The following is a 15,457-nucleotide window of genomic DNA, read 5'->3' as shown; positions in this document are numbered from 1 at the left end:
CAGAATAGAGTGGCTTTCGTGCATGCTTCTGTAGATTGAAGTAGAGGCTGGTGTGACAAAGCAACGTTATGTATGAAGTTTTATCGAGAGACCTAATCGCAGTACAATGGAAAGGTGGAAATATTTTGACCAAACAGAGAAAAAACAAAACGTTCAATTATTTTTTTCTGATAACTCAATCATCATATGAACATTTTTTAAGAGATAGCTAACCTAAGTGAGCGATCTCTCAAAAATGCCACCAATTGAGCGAATTCGGCAAGTGAAACTAATTAAACATAATTTCATCAGGAGTTCGTAGGAAATGAACCTATAGAGGGTTAAAAAGTGGACAAATTTCCTAGGTGCAGCATGTCATTGAATATACAGGGTGAGACTTTGACTCATACTAATATTTTAACAGTAAGTATTGATAAGAAGATAAGAAGATATAGCCATTTTAAGTTTTCAAAATAACCTTAACAATGAGTGCTAAATCTGTGACAATACACATCTTTGGATTTTTTAAACAGAGTTGTATTTATTCAAAGTAACCAATTTTTCAGATTTCACAGATACTTTTTATTTTTTGAACATCAAATTACTCGAAAACGGCGCATTATACAAGAAAATATGAAGAATACTTTCATTTTACAAAACATTCAAATATTCATTAGATAACGTCAAACTTAGTCTCAAGCGTTGGGTTCTTCGATTTTTGGTATTTTTATGGTACGTAATGGTCATAATGAGTAAACTGGAAGACGTGGGTGATATCTTGCGTTCGAAAAAGATTCATCAAATAAAGGAAAAACTATATTCCCAAATTCATTTCATTCGATAAAACCGTTTGTGAGATAAAACTAAAAATAACATGTTTTTATGGTTTTTCAACAGTCTGTATCTTTCAAACCGACCCGATTCGGAAAAAATCGTATGAGAAAAAAGTGTTTCTTTTGACCTGAAGAATCTACTGTTAAAATATTTGTACCACTCAAAAACTCACCCTTTATACAGTGCGAGCCACTCTGCTGTAATTCATAACTTGATTTTTCTATACTCTAATCTCTGTCTTGAGATCTTTCTCGATGCTCCCGACATAGCTCGTAACGCGTACCTCACGAATATGTATAAAGTTTCGATATTTATCGATCATCCTCAGTGCTGTGATGTGAAATGTTCGACGCATGCCAAACGATCAACGCCGGACCAAAATGCTCGGAGGTTGCCGAAAAACTGGTTCAATTGTTCGGCTGGAGGCACACCTACAATGTGGAAAAACTGCAGAGGAACGTACGCGGCAGATCTACCACCAGAATCTCCATAACCAAGCCCACTAGTCAAAAATGGTGCCCTGCCAAAGTGAAATCGGTAAGAAGGGTAGAAAGTAATGTTGTTTATTTATTTATTGGAAGGAAACAGTGCTTCCATGAAGTATCTCGTGAAACACCAGGTACATCGGATAATTTTCTAGTACTAAAGGTCGTATCCATTGCTACATGACCTAAGACAGCCACGTCCCTCGCGTCGTATCTTTCTTTTTGTTTCCGACTAAACCAGTAGCGTCAAATTTGGCAGCCAATTGCACAACGTAAATAGAATTAATTTCAGTCCAACTTAGGCTATGAAATTTTGAAGCTTGATATTTTGTGTCTAAACCAGCTTCTAATGTAACATGTCCCAGGAAAACTGTCAGGCTAAGGTCGAATTGTTGTTGTATTAATTGTAATAATGCATTGTCTTTGACGTACGCAAACCATGAACTTGGGTTAAAATTCGTAGTCCCACAACCTTCAAAATTTCATAGCCTACTTGACGACGTAGCCAGACTTTTTCAATGAGCTTTCCTGTTGTAGAAAGCTCACGTTTTTGTTCCATATTCTGCCAGCAACGAAAGTTGAAACACACGAAACGTGACCCGTCAATTGACAGATACGCGTGAGAACCAACCGATAAGGGTGGACAAATTGAGTTTCCCTGTCCCTGAAATGAGTCCTCGACCATTTTTTCAGTCTCTAGAAGGAGATCGCATTCGTCAAGTTGAGAGTTCTCGAGGAATTTTAAGTTCTTCCTCGATTACCGTCTCCACTTATCTAATGGCACAGATAGCGACACCCAAAGGCCTTACCGATCAAGATAAAGTGGGTTTATGGAACGAAATTCTATGGTCATCGAAGCGTTCAGAAAATCAGTCGGAATTGCTCCCGAGAGTGGAGTGCAGTTTGCTCGCATTGCAAAACGATAAATCACATTGTAAAAGGATATGTCGAAGCCGTTCGTGATTTGGTTGTAACTTAATCAAAGAACTTCCGTCCATTGTTTTTTATTGGCAGCCTGGTTTTTCTCTTTTTTTCCTCAGGGAGTGTGTTGATTCGATTTTGTCAGATAATTCTGGAGAATTTGAGTTTCATTGGAAGTATTTATGTTGAAATGAAATTTAGGTATTCGTACATTTATAAAAAAAACATGGGTTTCAAAAAGTATGTGTTTTCAATGTGGAATGTCTGGAAGGTTCTTAACATCCAATACCTGCATGATACCAATAAAATGTCTATCAATTAACTAAGCCTTTTGTCTGGGAGAAACAAGTATGAGAACTTATGGTACCGTCTGAGGCTGATGTATTGCAGTTCTTTTGAAACTAGTATTTGCATATTCAACTACCTCGTTGAGTGTATTTTAATTACTTAATTGCGTAGAGATAGAGTTTGCTCAAGGAGATTTTCACAGTTGATAATGTTGAATATGGATGAATGACTGCAAAATATACTGTTGTCGACGTTTTACACTGATCTGCAATGTACTTCATGAATTTGATCTGAAAATATATAGACAGTAGAGAATACTAGGATGTATTGATATATAGTTAGCCTAAACCAGTTCCATGCATAGAAAAAATTGCATTACCATAGCAACGAACAATAACTCATTAGAAGTGTCAGTGTGAAGTTTGAGGCCAAAAAAGTAAACCAGAGTTACGCAATAAATTAAAAGAAGGAAGATGTCCACCGGAATTGTGAAAATCGCAAAATTGGAGTATCGAGCTATCATCAAGTACATACCTGTATTTTAAAGGGGTAAGGGGTAAAAAGATTTACGAAGATATGCTTAATATCTTGGTGATCAATGTGCTTCGTATGCGACCGTGAAAAATTGGACTGTAAGGTTCAAAAGAGGTAAATTTTCCATTGAAAATGATGACCGATCGGGAAGGCCAGTTTCTGTGTCAGTACCCGAAAATATCGATGCAGTTCATGACATGATTTTATCAGACCGTCGAATTGTGCTAAAACGGATATCTGAAGTACTGAATATTTCACACAAACGATGGATCCCCAAATGTTTGAATGTTGACCAAAAGCGTGCAAGGGTAGAAGCATCGCGTTCGATCTGTGCTCGATTTGAAAACGATGTAGACTTCTTGAACCGAATTGTTACTATTGATGAGACTTAGGTACATTTCTACTATCCAGAAACAAAGCAAAAATCGATGGAATGACGACCCTCTGGTTCTCCAAGACCTAAGAAGTTTCGCGTCCAAAAATCTGCTGGAAAAGTTCTTGCTTCAGTTTTTTGGGATTGCCATGGAGTAATCATGATTGTTTTTTAGGATAAGGGTAAAACAATAACCGGAGATTACTATTCGACATTACTGACCACTCTACGGAATAAAATTAAAGAGAAAAGACGCGGAAAGCTATCCAAAGGTGTTTTGTTTCTGCAAGACAACGCCCCTGCACACAAATCTCATGTTGCCATGCAAAAAATTCGTGATTTAGGGTTTGAATTACTAGAACACCCCCCTTATTCACCAGATTTGGCTCCATCCGACTATCATCTCTTTCCTCAACTGAAAAAAAGTTTGAAAGGTAGTAAAATTTCTTCCAACGAGGAGGTAATAAAAGCTGTGGAGGTTTGGTTTGCAGAGCAAAAAGAAAAATTTTTTTTGAAAGCTCTAGACACGTTGCAGGTTCGCTGTAATAAATGTATCCAATTAAGATTAGAATATGCTGAGTAATTAATATTTTGACATTGAAATTTTGTTTGGTTCTATAGTAGGTTGATAATTTTTCAATATATCCTCGTATAACGCAAATTGAATATCGATATAGATCATTAAATTTTTTTCGTGTGTTTGCTTAAATAAACATAGTTGGAGGGTTTATTATAATGAGGAAGATAATACATACGCCTCTTGTCCATTTTTTTCATCTATTTCGGTATTTTCGAATAAAAACTTGAAGATTTATTCCATATTATTTTATTTCATTCTTTTCAATAAAATCTAATATCACGCCTTTCAAGCCTGAAATAAATCGGCACAATTACCCTTTCAAAAAAATGCAATGGTCATTAATCAACTGATGCACGATAACCAACATGAATTGATCAACTCTATCGCCTCTATATGATTGTGCAGTAGCTGAAATCGCCCGCGTGAAATACATTAATATAATTATAAAAATATAAAATGAATATGGTATATCTTCATCTCATTTTCTCTAACTTTCAAATCCAATATGCTCAGGTAGAAATTCCTTTATTCTCAGTCCAGTAGCAACAGAACGCAGGTGATGTTAAAGTATAACGTCGGGTAGTTGGCGGTATTCTTCTTTGCTGTGAATGTCGTGCGTTTAAAATGAAATTTCTGGAATAAAATGGTGAAACCGTACAGACACAGTGCCATTTTTGAGACTATTTTGGAAACTGATGAAAATTCGGTTCACGTAAGCAGCTATTTATGAAGTATTCATATTTTTACACTATCCTTTACTTTCCCATTCGAGTATTCTCTTTTCCCATGTATAACGCACGAGGATTCACGAGAATCGAAAAAAATTGATAGGTAGGCTACGGAATTTTGTCTGTTTTTCAAGATTTTGTGTTCGAAAGTAATGCTTAGCTTGAGCCATATGGTTTCCACGTTGAAAATAAGTGAACAAGTATGTATGGTACTATCTTCTATTTACGTTTTTTTATTACTACTTATAAGAGTTAGGGAGTAGATTAAAATATTGAGCAATGAAAAAAAGATACAACCCACCCACAAAAATGAAGAAATCCTGTATAAATCCTTCGTTTTTGATGACGCTTAGGAACTGTTGAACATTTCTTCCACAAAAGATCAGTGAATGAAGAAAATAGAGTAGGTACATAATATTGAACAAACTTATGTGGGTGCATTCTGTGAATTATATGACTTTTTGCATCTCCACATAATTATAATTTTACCCATCTTACAGACCTGGAGTTCCATGAACCATTTGTTATTATTAGCTCACGAGGCCTATTGTTATAACCACCGTCGCAATTCGAAGAACCACCAACTCTTCTTTCGTGTATCATATTGATTTCCAAACGAGAAACGGATACGTTGACTTCGGCATTAACAGTTCATCAGAACCAATTGTTGTTCTTCGCAACAAATGAGTTCGGTCCTCTCTTATAAACAAATAACGCTGACTCATAAACGGCGGAATCTTGACCAGGTAGAATGGGTCTATGGACGGGATTCCCTGACGTCACTTTGATCGATCAAAGATGAGTTTGGGGAAATCCGACCTTGAGGAGGACCATTTGACCGGTCCACATCAGGCCGTTCTAGACTCGACAGATAATAATGCGTTGGAATTAATTTGTGGATGAGCTATATACGAGGATATATTGGAAAATTCTTAGCCTACTGTAGAACCAAACAAAATTTCAATGTCGAAATATTTTATTACTCAACATATTCTTCTCTTAATTGGATACATTTATTACAGCGAACCTGCAACGTCTCTAGACTTTTCAAAGAAAATGTTTCTTCTTGCTCTGCAAACCAGACCTCCACAGCTTTTATTATCTCCTCGTTGGAAGAAAATTTACGACCTTTTAAACTTTTTTTCAGTTGAGGAAAGAGATGATAGTCGGATGGAGCCAAATATGGTGAATAAGGGGGGTGTTCTAGTAATTCAAATCCTAAATCACGAATTTTTTGCATGGCAACATGAGATTTGTGTGCAGGGGCGTTGTCCTGCAAAAACAAAACACTTTGGATAGCTTTCCGCGTCTTTTCTCTTTAATTTTTTCCTGTAGAGTGGCCAGTAATGTCGAATAGTAATCTCCGGTTATTGTTCTACCCTTATCCAAAAAATCAATCATGATTACTTCAAGGCAATTCCAAAAAACTGAAGCAAGAACTCTTCCAGCAGATTTTTTGACACGAAACATCTTAGGTCTTGGAGAACCAGAGTGTCGCCATTCCATCGATTGTTGCTTTGTTTCTGGATCGTAGTAATGTACCCAAGTCTCATCCATAGTCACAATTCGGTTTAAGAAGTCTACATCGTTTTCAAATCGAGCACAGATCGAACGCGATGCTTCTACCCTTGCACACTTTTGGTCAACATTTAAACTTTTGGGGATCCATTTTGCAGCAATTTTTCTTTCTCGCAATATTTTTTTATGCATGGAACTGGTCTAGGCTAACTAGATATCAACACGTCCTATGTCTGATGGGATCAGATTCACTCATCATTGGATTGATTGGTTTTTCGTCACAGTAAAATAAGATAGAGATGCTTGTTATTGTTTGAAATGGAAGAGCTCCATTCGTTTATCTTCTGGTGATCTCACCAGGAGGTCACTGGTGAAAGAAGATGTCAGAGTAGTGTCGTCTAAGAAGCTAACTATGATATTCTCGATTAAACTGAAGAGATTGTCCATACGGATCAAGAATATAGTGAGTGACAAGATTGGGGGCTTTGAAAAGATTGTGTTACTATGTATTCGTGGAGTATGTAACTTTGGTTGTGTGTGTACTTCGAAGAAGTGGATTGAAGACAGAACGGTGAAAGCCATCGACTAGATCACCCTCTCCAACTAATCGATACCGTTTTACCTATCGATAGTTAACGTTCCTCTCGATTAGTCACGCCAACTGTAGACTTTTTGTTCTCGTTTTATCGCCCTGTATAATTATGAAGATAATTGGATATACACGGTAGTGTAATGAGGAGGTGCCCACTTTATTAGGCGATTTCAGGAACGCCTTCTACGAACAACCGAGTTTATAATTAAAATCGACGCTATAGCGGATGCGGTAAATGAATTTCGCGATTTTTTTGCGACACGGAAAAAGGAGCCTGTAAAACTCGTAGCGGATGGAAACTCGTATCAAACGTGCATGGAGTCGATGCAGCTAAATCCTAATCATGTTTCGAGAAATAGAAAACGAAGACAGATTTCACAATCTCTCCTGACTCTGAGAATCGAAATCCATCTATGAATATTGATGGTTCAAAACCACGATTAGAATTGACGCTGTAGTATTTGAAGCCAGAACCAAATGATCAAGCTGCCACGATGCTTTGGGCTTTCATCTACTCAATGTTAATTTCCTTGATACACTGTGTGTCTTGGAAACACTGTAGATTGTAGATATAAGGGGTGTCTGCAGGTTAAAACCTATTGCGCCCCTCATCACGAGTTTCTCAAACTAGGAGGCCAACACACACAAGAAAGGGACAACTTTCTGGCCCAGAGCCTTTCAGTGGTATAGGTCTCATGTCCAAATTGACGTGAACTATATGATGAACGCTTTCGTATGAAATATTCAGTGCTTCAGATATCCGTTTTAGCCCAATTCGACGGTCTGATAAAATCATGTCATGAACTGCATCGATATTTTCGGGGACTGACACAGAAACTGGTCTTCCCGATCGGTCATCATCTTCAATGGAAAATTTACCTCTTTTGAAGCTTGCAGTCCAATTTTTCACGGTCGCATACGAAGGACATTGATCACCAAGGGTATTAAGCATATCTTCGTAAATCTGCTTACCTCTTGACCCTTTTAAATACACGTACTTGATGATGGCTCGATACTCCAATTTTTCTATTTTCACAATGTCGGTGGATATCTTCTTTCTTTTAATTTATTGCGTAACTCTGGTTTACTTTTTTGACCTCAAACATCACACTGACACTTCTTATGAGTTATTGTTCGTTGCTACGGTAACGCAATATTTTTTTATGCATGGAACTGGTCTAGGCTAGCTAGATATCAAAACATCCTCATAATGGTGAGGCTTTCCGTCACTAAAGGATCTGTAGTTTCATCCACCTGCCCATAGAATCTAAAGTCCTCAGTTTCTGCTAGACCCTTTCACATTAGTACATTTACATTCTGTGGCAATAATTCCCAGCAAGTTCATTGCCATCATTACCTCAGATTCCCAATAATTTACCTTCTTTTGTAATCAATGTGTTATCAATGTGTTGGATCTCCTACTTCGTTGTCTTTCATGTAAGGAATTTGCTGATAGTCTGAGTCTTCTAAGCAGACGCAGTAGTCCTTCTTCCTGGGAGACTGTGGTATGTCAATCGACCAATTCGAACCGACTTGGCTGAAAATTTCGACACTGGCCTTTGAACAATTTCCGATTCGTTAAATCTTCGCACACGGCCGTCTTCAATCATTACTTTCACTGAGATCTAGATCCATTTCGGGCTGGGTTTCATCATTCAACATTCAACTCTCGCATTCCCTAAGGCTGTCACGTCTTACAAATGCGTAAAAATCGATGGTCAAGTTCAAAAGGATTTCACTTTTACTGTCGCGAATATCGGCATGGTTCGAGTTTGTCGACCCTGGGCGCTTTCCTTTTTTTTTCCTCCATGTATGGGACCGAGATGAGTCGTTACGTAAGAGATTCGAAATCTGTGGTTCGTTGCTGGAGGTATTTCGAGGTACATACCTGATGCAATTCGATGAAATTTGAGATTATGTTAGTTTATCAGAAGTTGGTATTGAATTGTAGATAAGTTAGGCATTCTTAAGCTGTTTTGTCATACATATCTACACTAGCGCAAAAAATTGAGGGATGAAATACGATTTTCAGGTGATTCTCTTCGGTTTATGGGTGTTACTGTGAGAAAAATGGTCTTACAGCAGATTTGAAGGAAGTTATCTTTGGCTATCCATTACTTTCTTCCATATTTCTGCCCAGTTATGCCTCAAAAAATGTCTCAGCGATTCAAACATACGAGGATGTATTGATATCTAGTTAGCCTAGACAAGTTCCATGCATAAAAAATATTGCGTTACCATAGCAACGATCAATAACCCATTAGAAGTGTCAGTGTAAAGTTTGAGATCAAAAAAAGTACACCAGAGTTACGCAATGAATTGAAAGAAAGAAGAGGTCCACCGAAATTGTGAAAATCGAAAAATTGGACTCATCATCAAGTACCTGTATTTAAAAGGGTTGAGAGATAAGCAGATTTACGAAGATATGCTCAATACCCTTGGTGATCAATGTCCTTCGTATGCGACCGTTAAAAATTGGACTGCAAGCTTCAAAGGAGGTAAATTTTCCATTGAAGATGATGACCGATCGGGAAGGCCAGTTTCTGTGTCAGTCCTCGAGAATATCGATGCAGTTCATGACATGATCTTATCAGACCGTCGAATTGGGCTAAAACGGATATCTGAAGTACTGAATATTTCATACGAACGCGTTCATCATATAGTTCACGACAATTTGGACAGGAGAAAAATTGCCGCAAATGGATCCCCAAATGTTTGAATGTTGACCAAAAGCGTGCAAGGGTAGAAGCATCGCGTTCGATCTGTGCTCGATTTTAAAACGATGTAGACTTCTTGAACCGAATTGTCACTATGGATGAACTTGGATACATTTCCATTATCCAAAAACAAAGCAACAATCGTTGGAATGGCGACACTCTGCTCCTCCAAAACCTAGGAAGTTTCGTGTCCAAAAATCTGCTGGAAAAGTTCTTGCTTCAGTTTTTTGGGATTGCCATAGAGTAATCATGATTGATTTTTTTGGATGAGGGTAGAACAATAACTGGAGATTACTATTCGATATTACTGACCATTACGGGAAAAAATTGAAGAGAAGAGATGTGGAACGAGGAGTTAATAAAAGATGTGGAGGTCTGGTTTGCAGAGCAAGAAGAAAAATTTTTTTTAAAGGTCTAGAAACATTGCAGGTTCGCTGTAATAAATTTATCCAATTATGAGGAGAATATGTTGAGTAATGTTTTGACATTGAAATTTTGTTTGGTTCTATAGTAGGCTAAGAATTTTTCAATATATCTTCGTATAGAGAACGTTTCAATATATGTATATGATATGTCTTCTTCTTTTCCTCGATAACCCTGATGATGCCGTCAAACTTGGGCCTTCAACGGAAGTATCTTTTCTCGGATGTGAGGACTCGGACAAAGGCTTAGATTTCGGTTAACGAAATTAATTTCACGCTCTACGATGCACTTTATAGTCGTTAGTAAGAGTCTTCGTACTTTAGGGTCTGCTAAGCATGTCCTTGAAAGACGACCGGCTGGATATTTTCCAGCCTGACGCAAGAAAAACTCTGGTGTATCTCTAGAGACCTGAAGACATAGATTACGATCATCCTCTTGCCTCTTTCGGTCGTAATGATTCACGGTTTCATTCTTCGGTAGGTGATTGAGGTGGGAATCCCTGAATCTTATTCAGTGAGTACCTTTGACAAGTGACATTTAGTATTAATGAATTCATTACAACAATTTGTAAATAAAAAGAGGGCTGTTATTTCCTAGTTCGTTTATTTGATAACTTTTTGTCAATCTAGCCTACCTTTGTCATATGGCAAACAATTAATAGCCACATCTGAACACACATATGTAGGTACATAGTGCAACTCTGCTCGCAATATAGATTTCTCATAATTGATCTCGGCCTTCGACAAAGGATTCCATTCGTCTATTACATTCCTATCAAGAATGCAAATTGCTCAACATCATACCGTAGTGAGAACGGTTCAATTGTTGGAGAGGAATTGCTTCTTGAATGGCTTCGTATAGGAGGACTGTGAGTCTGGCCGCAGATGAGAGCGTTCCTTTTTAAATTATGCCTACCTGAGGCTTTGGATTCAGGTGCTCTCGATTGCGAGATCATACGGCGAACAGGAAGCTACTCAACACGCCAATTTCAAGCAGAATACAAAAGTAAATTAATAAAACTACTGGTTAGCCATATCGGTTTATATTTCTTATTGACAGTACCGTAGATGAACTTTTTTAACAAATGCAACTCATCAAATTGGAAAATCAAATAAATTTAGTATAAATATGTCCGCAGAATCATCTATGACCATCATGCAATCTTCATGTTTTGTTGCCCAGAAAAAAAATACATTAGAATCGATAAAGAAACCCTTGAAAGATGCGTCAATGGTCATTTTCAGTTATGAATGCCCAGTCGAATGTTACGTCCATGTCTGTGAAGACAGATTTTCACCTTTTTCCGATTCAAGACTATTTCTCTTATTCATTGCAGATCGAGAAATCACGTTAGGACTGTGATAGGTCTTACGTTTAAAATTTACTCAGTATTGATATTCGAAAAGCCCTTTATTCGCTTCTGACTCTCATATGAACCATCCTTTGAAAGATTTTACAGGTTATTTGTGTGCGTAAATAGCCTATAATTTTTCACTGTTGTTTGACCCCCCTCTGTCTCTATTACCAGTCACCTACAGTTAACAACAGTTTGTGAGAATTGAGAATTATCATTCCATCATGTTTTATCGTCAATAAAAAGTAATGTTAGCGTACTTTTCAATTAAAAACGTGTTTTCCTTCTGCCTACACATTTCTTCATGCTCTCTAGTGGCCAGTACAAACTGCAACGTTTTCTGTTCACCAATTTATTTTCACAATATACATGTACAGTAATTTATATACACTTTTATTAAAGTCTACATAATTCGTGGCTCTATAACTCAGCCTCTAAATTGCTGAGCGTTTCTTCTATTCTACTCTCATCCAAATTCCTAACACTTCTAGAATTCACTGAGGCTCGGGAATGTACTGGAAGGCGACAGGGGCGTACTGGGTCCCTGGTTACCACCCTACCTATATTATGCCTTTACTTCTGGATGTGAAATTGAAATTTTTTGTTTTTTCCAGGGTCCAGCCACTTGGGTATCCGTCCACAATCTCCAAACCCAGGGTGGCGGCATCTTAGATCCGGACGACAAACTTTGCGACGTTGTTGACGACAGGGAGCAGATCCTAGCTACCTTCGAAGATGGCGACGGTCCTCATCACGGAGGTGGGGACGGAGCAAGCGGAAGTTCCGTTGGCACCGGAAGTCCTGACATATTTCACGTGAGTTGATTTTAACCGTTGATATTCGAACAGGCCAACGTTTGCCCTACCTTGAAGAGGTGGCAACGTAACTAGGGATGAGTTCCAAAGAGACCCAATGGTCTTTTATTGTGGCATAGAGGGAAGAGCCTCGAAAGAAGAGGAATTACCCTGAAGGATTCTTCCAGGGCTGGATCATTCCAAAAAGTTCCTACAAGATCAAAAAATGATCTGAAGAATGGCTTCATGGGCTATAATCTATCAAAATGGAGAGGTGTCGTGTCTGTAATGATTTACAGTGCCTTGTTTGGGCACGTTATCATGGCTCCAGTGGTACAAACATAGGCTAACCTTTGTATTCTATCGAGCACAAGGGTTTTCTCACTGTTCTGACTTGCCTTGGCATGTCAGACTATTGCAGCCTTAAGGTAGGGTTATGAAGTTGCTGTAGTCTTAGTTGGATTGATGTTCCACCTCGGTAGGCCTGTGGAGCAGCTCATCCACTACTAGGCTCCATAGAAGGAAGCATATTACACCTTCTTGCCTCCTTGAGATTGGGAATAGCTTTGATAGAGGTGGTTACCCACCAGCTATCTCATACATCCATTTGATAATGGTAACCTAGTTACTCACCTCACCATTGGCAGAAAATGCCTTGGTTTCCTTGGAGTCACTCCAGATTCTGGAGCACAAGCTGTAAATGACGTAGCTGTGTGAATACATCTGATTGGGGGCAAAATCAGTGCAGTGCATCATCGCAGTAGAGTGCACCTCTCAAAAATTCTACAATCATAGAACCAGCTGTGAATTGTTGAGTGCAGACTGCAGTGATCTCATGGTTGGCAAAAATCACTGCTAGCACTGAACCTTTATGCGATGCAGCAAATATTGTCTGCCCCAAATAAACTGTCTTCTAATTCCCTCATTTGTGTGTTCTTATTTTACCTTCACTGAGAATACTCAGAGCCATATAAACACCCTCCTCCTTTGAATGGAGTATCAGATCGTAAAAAAAATTTTTTAACGTAGGATGGCGACAAGTACGGCTCCACCTATCCCCAGACGGACATCGAAGTGACCGGCGAGCAAATCGCCAACGGAATACCTGGATCCTTGCAGGTGCGAAGGGGGAGTGAACCGGCCCTCAATCAGCTACCCCCTGGTCCACCTTTGCCGACCGCCGATAACACGAAGAGGTGGAGCGCGGCGCCTTTGATATCCGAACCACCGCCATCTCTCGGCTACAATGGCCACTACATCGAGGACGAGGACTCGACGGGATTCAGAAGAATGCAGAGGGACGGCAGCAACCGGCTATCCATGCAGTTCTTCGAGGATGGAGCAGGGTAAGCGTTCAGTTTTAAGGGTATTGTTGGGTTTCTCTCCCCACCAGATACCAGCACTGTAGTTTGTTGAATTACGATATAAGTATCATGAAATCAGGTACTTGAACAATAATTTTCTACAGATTTAGGTGGGCCGATGCAGCTGAGAGGGCTAAAGCTAGGGCTCATACAAGTACATCACTTCCAAGGGAACACAAACGAAAAGAACCTCTTGGACAAGCAAATAACAGCACGAGTCCTGTGCCATCAATGGACCAGAGGTAATTAAGCAAAAAATTTAGTTAAAGAGTACCTATTAAATAATATAAATTTATTTTAGCGAGCTTATCGTGATAAGAAATGAACCTGGTCCTCTGGGTATACATGTCGTACCGGATTATGATATTTATGGAAAGGATAGGGGTCTCCTTGTCCAGGGGATAGAGCCTGGGGGAAGAATTGACAGGGATGGTAGGCTGGCAATCAACGACAGGATTATAGAAATCAATGGGCAGAATTTACTCAATATGCCTTTTCAAAGGTGAGACTGTTGTTTAGTGACATCTTATCCAACAATGCGTTACATACAATTGTGTTTTTCAGGGTTCAGGATATGTTCAAACTTTCCCTTACTTCGTCCGAACTCAGGCTGAAGGTTGTGAAGGATTATACCTTGAATGGGATCAAGAAGCAGTTGAGCTGTCACAGATTCGCAGAGGACAAAGATTCTTCCATGGTGGAATTCGAACAAAAACGTAAATGTTTGTGCATTCGTTTTATTAATCATCAATACTGACTGCTATTTTTATTTAAGAGTCACCCAGTTCATTTTCACATATTTTTTTGCAGATACCCCGAACACCAAGGTAGCCACCGTCTCACCAACGAAGAAATTACCGACTGGTTCGAAAAATCTGAAAACTCTGCTCACGGCGAACACCAGAAAAATAGGAAGAAAGATCGAGATTGAATTAACGAAGGGTCCACATGGGCTAGGGTTCAGCATCACAACTAGGGACAATCCTGCTGGCGGGAACTGTCCTATTTACATCAAAAACATCATTCCTAAGGTATTATTCTTCTATTGGAAAATACATACTCTAGCTCTCAACCTCAGCTTCCACTTAAATCGTCAAAAACATAAAAGGAGGCTGGGAATGAGGAGAAACCTCTACCCCCATAGGATTTTTTCTACAAACCTACTGGATTTTGTACTCATAACCCTTGTTTTGCTGCTGTTTTGGCTCTCATATTGTGATGTCTCTGCACCTCGGTATATAGACCTATATGGTCTAGAATAATTTTCTTGTGCTGTATTTCCCTGTTCAGGCCATGAACCCACTACCATTCAAGCTACGAGCTGGCTCAATAGTCTTGAGTAGATTTTACAGGGTGATTCACAGTCACAGTCAGTTTCTGCTGTACCCATTGCTTCCTAAAGACAATGCCCACCTTTTGGGGATCCAGATACTGCCAAAGGAGCTTTTTGGTATTATCCAGTCTTGGAAGCCACAGTAGTGTTTCCTGTGGGTTTTTCTTTCTCCTGAAACTCTTCCTTTTAGGTACATTTACCCATACCACAGTTCTTGATCCTTTTCTGGCAACTGCATGTGTTTTGTGATCAGTGGATATTGCATTGATTAGCTTGTGAAAGGCAGAAAAAAGTAAGAAATAGCATTCACAGGGCGCTGCTGTAGAAGACGGCCGTTTGAAGATAGGAGACCGGTTATTGGAAGTCAACGGTGTGGAGATGACCGGAAAAAGTCAATCAGAGGCTGTTGCTGTCCTCAGGAACGCACCTCCAGGTAGCAAAGTCAAAATCGTGGTGTCCAGGCAAGAAGACGTTGTGGACACTGAAAATGAACTCCCAAGGATAATTGTAAGTTTAACTGCATCTTATGTTCACTGTAATTTTCTAGTATTTTCATCAGTTATGCACTTGTTTTTGATATTTTTAGTAGAGATTGGACACAATTTTGTGACTCTAAAGTAATTCATTATTTTGTATAGAT

General features: G+C 39.0%; 1 protein-coding gene across 12 annotated transcripts in view; it reads left to right on the top strand.

Annotated features, from left to right (window-relative positions):
* LOC123312845 (partitioning defective 3 homolog) overlaps nt 1-15,457 on the top strand; it is a 73,525-nt gene that overhangs the window by 48,269 nt on the left and 9,799 nt on the right. For 5 of the 12 annotated variants that reach the window (XM_044897379.1, XM_044897373.1, XM_044897376.1 and 2 more), the window contains exons 2-9: nt 1,142-1,350; nt 11,941-12,141; nt 13,150-13,466; nt 13,589-13,726; nt 13,786-13,986; nt 14,049-14,206; nt 14,295-14,515; nt 15,121-15,324. In XM_044897379.1, coding sequence (XP_044753314.1) covers nt 1,156-1,350; nt 11,941-12,141; nt 13,150-13,466; nt 13,589-13,726; nt 13,786-13,986; nt 14,049-14,206; nt 14,295-14,515; nt 15,121-15,324 — 1,635 coding nt within the window. In that variant the 5' untranslated portion in view covers nt 1,142-1,155. Of the gene's footprint in view, nt 1-1,141; nt 1,351-4,622; nt 4,707-11,940; nt 12,142-13,149; nt 13,467-13,588; nt 13,727-13,785; nt 13,987-14,048; nt 14,207-14,294; nt 14,516-15,120; nt 15,325-15,457 lie in introns of those variants that run through there. The other 7 variants (XM_044897375.1, XM_044897377.1, XM_044897372.1 and 4 more) reach the window with 6 other exon arrangements.

Source organism: Coccinella septempunctata, chromosome 5, assembly GCF_907165205.1.
Source record: "Coccinella septempunctata chromosome 5, icCocSept1.1, whole genome shotgun sequence".
Lineage (NCBI taxonomy): Eukaryota > Metazoa > Arthropoda > Insecta > Coleoptera > Coccinellidae > Coccinella > Coccinella septempunctata.
The sequence above is the reverse complement of the archived record's forward strand: the minus strand, read 5'-3'. Positions and strand labels throughout refer to the sequence as shown.